The 11,307-nt window shown below is 56.9% G+C and overlaps 1 protein-coding gene across 2 annotated transcripts; it reads right to left on the reverse strand.

The window, feature by feature from the left end:
- Window positions 1–2,720: 2,720 nt before the first annotated feature.
- SLC30A3 (solute carrier family 30 member 3) lies at window positions 2,721–10,975 on the reverse strand. Of its 2 annotated transcripts, XM_027620592.1 has the most exons (8): window positions 10,723–10,975; window positions 6,899–7,080; window positions 6,274–6,420; window positions 6,025–6,178; window positions 5,246–5,444; window positions 4,898–5,003; window positions 4,502–4,636; window positions 3,269–3,581 (listed from the first exon to the last, which is right to left on the reverse strand). In XM_027620592.1, the coding sequence occupies exons 1-8, from the start codon at window positions 10,815–10,817 to the stop codon at window positions 3,433–3,435; spliced, it is 1,167 nt and encodes a 388-aa protein (XP_027476393.1). In that variant the 5' UTR covers window positions 10,818–10,975; the 3' UTR covers window positions 3,269–3,432. The 2 variants fall into 2 exon arrangements, with proteins under 2 accessions (XP_027476392.1, XP_027476393.1); XM_027620591.2 differs by lacking the exon at window positions 6,025–6,178 and having other exon boundaries at window positions 2,721–3,581.
- Between the last annotated feature and the right edge of the window lie 332 nt (window positions 10,976–11,307).

Here is an 11,307-nt window from a genome sequence, read left to right on the forward strand (position 1 = left end):
CCGGTAGCCACGCGCCCCTCTTCTGGCTTTTCTGTCTGCTCCTCGGTCTCACGTCTTTCTCGAACCCTCCGACAACTGCATCTCAGCATGACCGGCCTGCCCCTCGCTCCACCCGTCCACCCCATCTTTCTCTGGTCCCCGTCTGCCTCACAGGCGACCCTCTCCCCTCCCATACCCTGGCTAACCGGCTGTGTGAAGAGCTGCCCGGGCTGGGCTCATGGATGGGCCCTTCCCCTGCTTTGCTCCTGCTCTGGCCTTCCCTCCATCCCCTCCCCGCCGGCCCTTTCTCCTCACCTCACCCTCTGCCACATAGTTTATCATCAGGGAAGGGCACCAAGAGGAAAGGAGCTTCTGGATAAGCAAGTGGAGGTGGGTTGGGGAGATAATGGGGGGGATGCGGGCAGCTCCTGCAGATAAGGATTTCCTGAACTCCCCGGGGAGTGCTGTATGAATGAGGGAGACTGCTCCTGATCCTTCTGGCCTTCCCAGTCCCTGACTGAGCAAAGCCTGTAGCTGGGAGATGGGTGGAAAGGGGGGGATGTAAAAAGGGTGGAGGTTTAGAGCAGCCAGAACTGAGTCTGCATCTCAACCCTGACAGTTATTAGCTGCATGACCTTGGGCAGGTGTGCCTCAGTTTCTCCATCTGTAAAGTGCTGGTAAAACCGTCTAGGGTGCCTTGCACCAGTGTAAGCTCAGTAAATGTGGGCCCCTGTCCCTGCTGGGTGCTGGATCATCCTGGTCCCCTGAAAGCTCTCCCCTGCATCCTGGATTCCACCCAAGAGAAGCTATTCCCACATGCCCTCTATTTACTGGACACGTTCAAGCCCACCACGCTATGTCATCCTTCTTTTTATAATTAGGAAAGCAGGAAGGCAGAGAGGTTAAAGTGACCAGTGTTTTAATAGAAGGCCACGGCAGAACCCAGAAGCCTGAGTCCAGAGCCCCAGGACCTGCCGTGCCAGTGGCGGCAGGTTGCTGAAAAAGCTGAGCAAAGGTTTCCTGAGAAATTCAACTGGACAGGAGCTTCCAAGAGGCCTGAGTGGGAGTGAGAACCCTGGCTCTGCTCCTGCCCCTGTCACCCGCTGGGTGACCTTGGGGAAGTCCTTTTCCTTCTCTGAGCCTTAGCTTCCGCTTCCTCATCTTGCCAGGGTGTGGGGCAGAGATGGACTGCATCCTTTGTGAGGTCTCATTCCGCCCTGAACACTGTGTGTCCCCCCCGCCCCCGCAAAGGGACCCAGCATTGTAATAAAGAGTGGGCTGCAGCTTCAGGCTGGTCATAGGGTGAAAAATCTTGTTCTCATTTTCCCCACCCTCCGTTTCCTCCCTCTTCCCAACCCCCATCCTGTCACTTGGGGCCGATAATCAATGAGTCGTAAAATGAGAAAGTATCAGGAATGAGCAAAAGCATGGAGAGCAGCTGGGGCGGCCTCAGCGCACCGAGTGTGACGGACTGCCAGCCCTTCACCTTAGCCCAGCCTCCCATGCCTGCCTTGGCTCAGGCCAGCCAGCCAGCCAGCCAGCCAGCCAGCCAGCCAGCCGAGACTCACCCAGCCTGGGGGGAAGGGGAGTGCAGCTGGAGACCAGAGTAGGGAGGCCTGTTTTCAGTGAGTCCAAAAGCCTCACCTCACACAGAGCAATGAGATCTATGTGTACTGACATGGAAAGATGCATCCAGGATGTATGGTTAAATCATAAAAACAGGTTACATGATCTTACCTATAAAGTGATCCCATCTAAGGTTATTATATAGAACTGTTTGGACATACATAAAAATATGGGCAGAGAGACTCCAAACTGTGAATAGCAGTTACCTCTGGGAGTAGTAGAATAGGGGAAACACTGTCTACTTTATACACTTTTCCTTTGTTGGACTCTTAAAGCAAGCATATATTGCTTTTATAATAATTTTTAAAAGATCATTTTATGATAAAGCTTATTTCCATTATGCAGAGGAAAGCCTTGCAGAAGTATGCACGGGCTAATGAAAATGCTCAGTGTCTTTGCTTCAGGCTGGAATTGTATCCATCTAGGGTGGCAAGGCCTGTGAACTCCTGCTGATCCAAAGCACTAGCTCTAAAATCAAAGCATGAAGAGCTTGATTTCTTAAAAGAGAAAATCCACAATCCCTTAAGTTTAAAGGATCCCTGAATAGTAACGATAATCCTTTAAGTTTGGCTTATAAAGACTAAATCTGTCAAAATACATGATACTTTAAGGCAAAGGGGAAATAATGGTAAAAGAGGTCCTTGGTGTCCACAGGCCAAAACCGGCCTCGGGGTTGGCTGCTGTCAGCCAGGGTTGGAACCCTCCCCCTGACACCTTCCGCAGCTTGGGAACCAGGCCCACATCGGCATGTGGTGCAACCGCTCTCCCCCAACGGGACTAAGCTTCCCTCTGACCAGCCTGAGGCCACGATGGCCTGCAGGAGTCTCTAGGAATGACTCTCCAGGATCCCTTGGCTCCTTGCCTTCCAACTTTCTCCTGCAACCAAGCCCAGGGCATGTGGGGGCTCTCCCTGAGCCAGAGACCCAGGCTGTGGAGTAGGGGAAGGGAATAAAGGGACTGGTGGGTTTGGGCCCACATGGGAACGGATATTGGAGGGTAGAGAAGGTGGGGGGGGGGGCTGGGTAGGAGGTAGGAGGGCTGTGGAAGGTCACTCTGGCTGCGGGACTCTCTGTCCCCCTCCTGAGGAGTCAGTACAGGGACTGAAAGCTGCAGTTAGACACAAGTTTATTGGTGGAGCTGCGGCGGAGTCGTCCGCCCTCTGTCTGGGATAGCCGAGGGCACAGCACCAACAGAGGGATGGACAGACAGACCCCCAAAAGGACACATGGACGGTGCAGACTCAGACCATAGCACAGCCACATAGGCACAGAGACACACGGGCCACAGCACCAAGAAACACACACACACACACACACACACACACACACACACACACACACACACACACACACACACACACACACTGAGACAAAACCACAGGGCTAGAACACACAAAGTGCGGGCTTTGGGGCTCCTGCATAGACAGAGCGAGGGCCATGTGGGGAGGGGGCCCCTGCTGACCTCCCCCAGGCATAGGCACACCGACAGCACACAGACAGGCAGATGCCCCCAGCCAGACAGCCAGCCTGCCACACAGACAAATGAACGGCATGGAAAGGAGGCTTGTGCTCCCCAAACCACAGGGAGGGGGGACCAAGGGACTTCTACACACCCCCACTGACTGATTCCCCTTCAACCTGAACCCTGCCTCCCCCACACTTTGGTCTTGCCCACCGGGGCTGGGAGCTAGGGAGTGGGCAGGTGGAAGGAGGGAGAGAGGAAGGGGTACGGGCCCAGCTCTGTCCCTTCTGCAAGAGCAGGGAGGCAGGTACTGAGAGTCCGGGCCTGAGCCAGGGCCTGGCAGTGGGGTGAGGGCGGGGCCTCGGCTCAGGCTTGGGGCGGGTCCCGGCAGCGCAGGCACTGGGCCATCTCGGGCTGGTACTGCTCAACCTGCAGGGTGCAGCTGGAGAATCCAAACCGGGAGTGGAGCTGGGATGTGGCTTCAGCCAGGACAGCTTCAGGGTCAGCCGTGGAGTCTGTGGGAGAGTGATAAGAGGCAGCAGATTCCCAGGGGGGTTGGGAACCAGGCAGGGGCCAAGATAAGGACTGGTGCAACGGGGACCCTCTGGCTTGCACCGCATTAAAACTAGGCTTGAGTGAGGAGTTTTATGTTCTTTCTGTATTGTATGAACAGCATAAAATGCCAAAGAAAAGGTTGGAGAGACTCACCCCCTAATCAACCACGCCACCATGCTAACCACGCCAGACTATTCTTATTTTTCTATTTTCTTCTGCTCTTTGACTATCCATATACAGCTGTATGTTTCAGCAGCCACAGCACCCGATTCGCCAAGACAATCCAGATGTTAAATATTTTCTCCCATTGTCCCTCTAGAGTTACCATCAACTATCCCTCAAAGTATAATATTTTTGGCATCCAAATTGCATGTCTCTGATTGCTTCTTGCATCTGGAAGAAACTCAAAAATCCTTTGTCAGCTTGTGAGTCACCATATATATTTTTAATAGTTGAATCATAATGTAGATATAATTTTACATTCAGCTTTTTTCTCTTAGCATTATACCACAAACATTTTTCCTAGTTGCCACACAGTGTTCATCATCATCAGTTTGAATAGTTCCGTCATACCCCACGGTCACAGCTTACCTAACTGTGCCCCGTTGCTCGACCTGTTGGTACTAGTGATCTTTTAAAGGGTTGCTGGTTCTCTGCACTACTTCAGAGTAGTGCGACCCCCACCCGCACCAGAACACCCTGTCCAGGGTGCCTTGTCTCCAACACGCACATGTGTGTTAGAGATCAAGAAAGAGAGCTGGAATTGCAATCCCAGCAATTCAGTCTATCTTCTTAGGTTTGGAAGGGGTGGTAGGGGTGGGCGTGGGGTGGGGGGAAAATATTTCTAGGAGGTAACTGGCTAGGGCCAGTGTGGACTCACCAATGGCCAGGTGTGCGGAGGCAACATGGTAAGTAAGCGTAAGGGACCACAGGTGCAGCTCATGAGTTGCCCGGACTCCTGGCACTGACAACAGTGTGTCCCGCACGGGCTCAAACCCCACACTTCGGGGGGAACCTGCAAGCAGCACCGGCCACACCTTACCGCCAAGGCCACTCCTGCCCAAGGGCGGCCCCTCACCAGACTCTACCTCCCCCGCCCGTCCTGTATCTGCTCACTGCTAACCTCTACAATTCACCCTGTGCCTGAACCTCCTTCCAGCAATAGACCCCAGGACCCAGGCCTTCTCCCGACACTCTCTTGAGAGAAAAGAGGTGGCTCAGAGCTGGAGTGAGGTCAGAGAGGGCCCCAGGTGGGGAGCAGTGGCATCTGATTTACCTTCCATGAGGACACGAAGAACATCTCGGAGGGTGGGAGCCGTGGATCCAAGGGCACAGATGGAGAAGAGGAAGGTGCTGATGGGGTCAGCTGCCTTGTACTGAGGCTGTAGAGAAAGGGACCTCTAAGCCCAGGAAACAGGAACCCTCCAGAGGAAGACCTAGGGGTGTCTTGGACAAACAGGACCTGAGAGGCCCCTGGGAGCCCTGCTGAGGGGAAAGGGACCATGCCCCAGGGAGTTCTGGGGAGCTGGGAGCTGGAGGCGGGGAGGGAGGCCAAGGGTGCAAGGAGGGGCCGGGGGTGTGGAGCTGGGGGAGGAAGGCTGGGGCAGGCCTGCGTGCACAGTACCTTGAAGTAGATGAGGACAGAGGCGGCCAGTACCCCAAGGCTCTGCAGGAGGTCCCCCAGCACATGCACAAAGGCTGCCCGGACGCTGGTGTTCCCGAGGGGCAGGGGGTCCCCCGGCCCCTCCTCCAGTGGTGCATACTCCGCCCCCCTAGACCCGTGGCTGTGCGGGGGCCCGGCCTGGTGCAGCACAAAAGCCATTCTGAGGGGGAAGCAGAGCGGCTCAGCCCGGGTGGCCTTTTTCCCGGCCTCTTCTGCCCTCTTTCCACATCTCTCCACCTCACCTCCCCAGGAGCCCTTTCTCCACCCATTTTCTCCCTACTTTCCCAGCCCCAGGAGGAAGATGACATTGGCCAAGGGACACAAATCATGAAGCCTGGGGGGAAAAAATACCGTGGTACTGGAGACATGGATTCAGATCCTGACCCTGCTACTTACACCTGAGCAAGTCACCTAGCCACCTCTGTGTCCTGTGTCCTTAACTGTACACTAGCGCCGATACTGTCTACCTCATGGGGGTGGTTGGGGGCCTCAAATGAGACAGTGCTGATGAAAGCCCCCGGCAGGGTGGCCGGTACACAGTAGGCCCTCAGTAAATGTCTGCTGACTCTGGATTCCGCCTCTCTCCCCCGTCTGTCCTCAGGCAGCCCTAGGGCAGGCGACGGGTGAGAACTGTGTGTGTGTGTGCGTGCCTGTCGCGCGGGGAGAGAGCCGGCTCTCCCACCCTGGAGAAGCCCCCCTCGCCCTGAGTCCCACATGGTGCCTACTCCACTGGAACGTACAGCAGGTTGGCGCAGACTGCGATGCTGGCGGTCAGCAGCATGGCACCCCCCTCGATGTGGTAGTCGCTGTGCAGCAGGCGGATGAAGGCCAGGTACAGGAGGATGCCAGTGACCATCCAGAGAGAGACCACAGAGGCCAAAGCCCCCAGAGTCTCTGCAGGGGGAGACAAGCTATCAGACACCTGCCTGGGACCCTAGGAGGTACCTTCTGGTAAGATTAGAGGCTCACAGGGCCACGCAAGGCCTTACCTGAGCGGTGCCAGCCAAAGGTCATGGTGCGGGTGGCTGGACGGGTAGAGAGCCAAAGAGAGAAGAGGCTGCCTATCATGCTGCCCACATCCGCCAGCAGGTGGGCTGCATCGGTCATAATGGCCAGGCTGTGTGCCAAATAGCCCCCTGCAAGCGTAAAGCAGTGAGCAGTCTGGGTCCAGTTAGAAAGTAGCGTGCATTGTAGCGTGTGTAGAAGCCGGGAAGGAGGCTGGGGGGACCTGCACCCAAATGTGAACTGTGTTTTTCCCTGGTGATGGGATTATAGGGGGGTTTTATTGGCTTCTTTTCACTCATCCGCATTTTCTAGATTTTCTATTATGACACATTTTAATATCAAGAAAAATAGGACTTTTAAAAGACTAGCTAATGCTGAGAAGCCAGCCCTGGCCCTCGGCCCCAGACGTGGCCCTGAATTCCCCCCGGTTCTATCCCCCACTCTCCCCCACTTCCTGAGTCATGGGCACCCACATCCCCACTGCAGCCATCCCCTTCTCAGCATCTCTGCCCCACCCCCCCCTCCGGGAACACTGCTGGGACTCCGGGTGGAGAGTGGCTTAGGCAGGGGTCGAGAGGATGGGGTTGGCGGAGCCGCTCGCCGACTTACCGACCACCTCCCCAGCCATGAACACACAGCACACGGCACAGGCAGCACACAGCTGTCTCTGCGCCTGCAGCCTCTCAGGGGTGAGGCCCGGCTGTGGCAGGGGGTCCCTGTGGCAATGGTGGAAGGGCATCTCCACAGGTTTGGGTTCCTCAGGGAGGGGCTCCGAGGGCTCTGTGAAGAGACTGGGGCAGGCAGCACCATTCAGCCTGGGGCTGGGCCATGGGCTGAACTGTTCCTCACTCCCAGGTCCTCCGGCCCGCTAGACGGGCTTCGTCAGCTGTGGCCCAACACTCGCTCTGTCCGTCCCAAGGCCCGGTCAAACCTGGGAGCCTTGGGAACAGAGGGCCACGTGAGAGATGGGGGCTAAACAGACAGCTCACACCCCAGCCTCCCTTTCCTTTCATACACAGAGCCATAGCATTTCACAGCTGGAAAGCACCGTAGAGATGGTCTAGTCTAATGCTTTTTACAGAAATTACAAGTATGAGGCTCAGAGAGGGAGAGGACATGGGGGGGCCACACAGCTAGTTCATGGTAGAGAGTAGACTCCACCATAATGCATGGATAGGCACCATAAGGAGCACAAAATGAGCAGGATCTTGCTGACCTCTGGGAGCTTTCGGGGGACAAGACAAAGGTGTACCTAGGTGCTATGCTCTGTAGCAAGAAAGTAGCTATTGCCATAAAACAAAGTGCTTTCAGGGCTTGGAGAAGATGAATTGGAGTAAAGTCAGGGAAACTGAAGGGGGCGCCATGAGAAGGGCCTTGAAGGATGGGGAGGGTTTGGGTAAAGACTGGGTGAACATGCCAGGCAGAGGCAATATGAAGGCAAGGTGGTGTCAAAGGGTGAGCACATGATCCTGGCCTTAGGGCCTCCCTCCGAGATCCATCTCCCAGTGCCTCCACTCCAGATCCTTCCCCTTCCCTATCTAGACATGCAGCTGGAAAGTGGCCATTTAAGAGAGGAGTGGAATGGTGGGACCCAAAAAGTCTGAGGTCCCAGATCCCAGAGCTGGGGTTGTCATGGGGAGGATGAAGTGCAGGCTGCTGTGGCTGGGGAGGCAGTGGTAGGAGCACTGGATTTGAAGGTTGCCACCTTCAAAGTCCAGCTGGACTCCGGCCCGATCATAAGCACCCAGCGGAGGCCACCTTAACTGTGCGGTGCCATAGCCTCCTTTGATAAATGAATGAGGCTGGAGCCTTACCTGGGATGCCAGAGATTGAGCTCAGGCTGAGTTTTAGGTTCATGCTGGCCCAATTCTCACCCCCACAATTACCCAACCTGAACATCAGCAAGGCCATAGAAACTTCCATAGAACAAAAGACCTAAATAGAAAATACAGTCCTAGAAATACTCATGGAGGTGTGACAAGAATACCCATGAGTGAATCAGAGGCTCCAGATAGAAACGTGGTCACAGCAGTAAAGTGAGGAGGGAGGCCTGGGGCCTTCTGGCTGAGAAAAGCTCTGCCAAGTGGGTGAATTGAGGTGTGAGGGAGGTGGGGACACATTTGGTGCTTGTAGGGAAGATTTGAGTGCTGGCAGGTAGATTAATTTCTTGGAATTTTCTTCCAAGACTTAGAATCTCAATGTGTATGATGAGATGCTGGGTGTGTTTGCAGAGGAGACAGAGAGATGAGGGTGGCTTTGAAACCCATCCTCATTCTTCAGTGAGATATACACATAGTTGGGTGCCTGGGACTCAGGTGGCAGGCAGGGAAACCCAGTCTAGTGGGAGAGACAGATGGGTCACAAATGACTTACTAGGCAAGGATAGGCTGGGGCCAGGAGGATTATGAATGAAGGACTTTGGAGCACCAGGGAGGGAGTAACCACCTGGGATGAGGGTGAGGACAACTTCACAGAGGAAGAGGTGTTTAACATGAGACCTAGGTGAAGAAGGGGGCTCCAGACACATGGGATGTCAATGACAAGATAAGTGGCTAGGAGTTTTAAGTGTCAGGAGCCAGGGCAAGGGCTGAGGAGGAAAACGAGGACTCAAAGGAACATCAAGGGAGATACACTGATTGATTTCACATATCTTTCCTGAGCCCTGAGATGACCTTGCTGATGTATATTAGTCTGGGAGAGGGAGAGGAGCGGAGATGGAAGGGTCCAGAATAGAGCAGGCCACAGATTCCCTGCACCGAATTTTAAAGGAGGGGCAGGTAGGTTAGGGAAGAGCCTCTTTCAGAAAATACTGCAGGATTTGGTGACTAATGGTCATATGAGAATGAAAATGAGCTGGGAGTCAGAGATGCGGGTCTGGATAGCAAGCAGAGGCTGCGTGGCTTTGGGGCAATGGGCAAGATGCCTTTTTTGTAAGGCATAGAGTACCCAGTCATCAAGGTAGCCACCCATCAACAGGCTGCTCCCTTTTGTTCTGCATGAATTGGGCACTAAAGAAGCCTCATTGTTGGGGTGCCTGGCTGGCTCAGTTGGTAGAGCATGCGACTCTTAATCTTAGGGTCATGAGTTCAAGCTCCACGTTGGGCATGGAGCCTACTTTTTAAAAAATACATAAAAAAAAAAAGAAGGCTCGTTGTTGGTGTGGGTGGGTGTGTATGTGGGTGGGGGTCTACATGCTGTTTAGAGAGAAGGAGAAGCAGTTTTCTCTCCCTGGCCCTCTGAAACCCCCAACAAACAACAATATTGAGTGGGGTAGAGGGGAACCGTGGGGAGGGGACCGGGGCCTGAAGCAGAGTCAAACGGATCTGTGAAGAGATGCCCCTGCCTCGGCTGGAGCCTCCACAGCTGCCCACGTCTGCAGTCCCCTGCAGGAAGGAGTCAGACGGGAAGTCTGTCCTCCCTTCTGTTCCACTTCCCCACCCACCCAGGTTTACGGCCCCCACCCAGGGAGAGAGCGAGAAACACACATAGGCACCACATCAGAGACAAAGGGAAAGGTGCTCGGAGGGAAACAAAACGATTGGGAGAAATGAAGATAGAGAAAAAGCCAGAGAGCCTGTCAAATTTCCGAGACAAACGGACGGTCAGCCAGCAGACAAAATGGCCAGCGGAGGTGGCCAGGATGGGCCTGGCGCGGCCGCTCCGAGGGACAAGGAGGACAGAGCCGGCGGTTGCCGGGCGCGGGAGGCCGGCGGGACGCGGAGGAGGTTCTCCGGCCGCCCCCGGCCCGCTGTCCCGGCCGCTCCGCGCGCCTCATTTCACACCTCGCCGCCCCCGGCCCCGTCTGTGCGGAGCCGGGAATACCCCCTGCCGCCCAGACCGCACCTGCTCCTTCCCTGCCACCCCCTCGCTTCCCAGCGGCCGCCGTCCCCCAGGGGCCTGGAAGAACCGCCGTGGAGCCCGGGCCCATCTTCGGCCTGGGTGCGCACAGCTGGCCGTGGCTGGAGGGGGCGCCCCGAGCCCGGGCGCACAGAGGGAAGGGCCAGGGGCCTGCAGCGGGGGCTCCGAAGCCTGGGCGGCGAGATGCTCCCACTGCCAGGGCGCTGGAGCAATGCAGACTTCGGGGCACCTGGCGTGGACTCCGGCCCGACGGAGGGGCAGTTGCTCACAGGGAAGTCGGATGCAGCGAGGGCGGCAGAGGGGTCCGGAGGCTTGGGGGACCGGCCGAGGAGCCGTTTTGCGGGACCGAGAAAGAGAGCGTGGTCGGGAGGAGGCATAGCGGACTGCTGGGAGGTTCGGGGGGGGGGGTGGTTCTGGCGGTGTGGCCGGAGAGGACAGAGCCGGGCGCCGCGAAGCCGAGGGACTTGCGGTGCTCTGGGGCGGCCAGTCGGGGCCACGCCGAGGGAGACAACGAAATGGACGGATGGCAGGAGGGTGGCGCCTCCGGGCTGAGGGCCAGCCCAGGTCTGTCCTACCTCTTCAAGCGCAGGCTGCCACCGGCGCCGCCGCGGTCTCGGGGGCTCACCAGGCGAGTGGTCTCCGATCCCCCCGTGGCAGGAGAGGGCTCCATGTCACCGCGGCCCCGACCGTCTAGGCCCCACCGAGGAAGGGAGAGGCGGGGCCGGCCCTGCACCAAGTCCGAGCGTCCAGCCGACCCCCGGACTCCCCGCAGGGCCGCGGGGCCACCAGAATAGAGGGAACTGCAGCGACTGTGGCGCGGGGAGTCCGAACTGCAGATCCCGCGGCCTTTGGAGCCCCGCCCCGCGTGGGGCGAGCTCCCCAAGCCCCGCCTCCAGGCTCCCGGGCCTCTCCCCCACGCCTAAGCCCCGCCCCCGGAGCCCCGCCCCCATAACCAAAGCCTCATTTCCCAGTGCCAGAGCCAGGTGGGGGCGATGGGAGCCCTCTGCGCCCCCGTAGGGTTCTAGAGAACGCCCAATCTCCATAGCCCCGCCCCCACCCAAGTCCCGCCCGCGGGTTCCAAGCCAAGCTCCTCAAGCCTCGGCACCTCCCAACCAACCTTCCCCCAAGGAACACCTCCCTTTGCAAGCCTGCACGGGGTG

The sequence above is a fragment of the Zalophus californianus genome, chromosome 8, assembly GCF_009762305.2.
Source record: "Zalophus californianus isolate mZalCal1 chromosome 8, mZalCal1.pri.v2, whole genome shotgun sequence".
Classification (NCBI taxonomy): Eukaryota; Metazoa; Chordata; class Mammalia; order Carnivora; family Otariidae; genus Zalophus; species Zalophus californianus.

Excerpts from the sequence above, each read along its gene's own strand:
- SLC30A3 (XM_027620591.2), bottom strand. The coding sequence starts at position 10,817 with ATGGAGCCCTCTCCTGCCACGGGGGGATCGGAGACCACTCGCCTGGTG. Across the intron at positions 7,081-10,722 it reads GGCAGCCTGCGCTTGAAGAG|TCTCTTCACAGAGCCCTCGG; the intron begins GTAGGACAGACC and ends TGCCTGCCCCAG. Across the intron at positions 3,582-4,501 it reads CTCCGCACACCTGGCCATTG|ACTCCACGGCTGACCCTGAA; the intron begins GTGAGTCCACAC and ends ACTCTCCCACAG.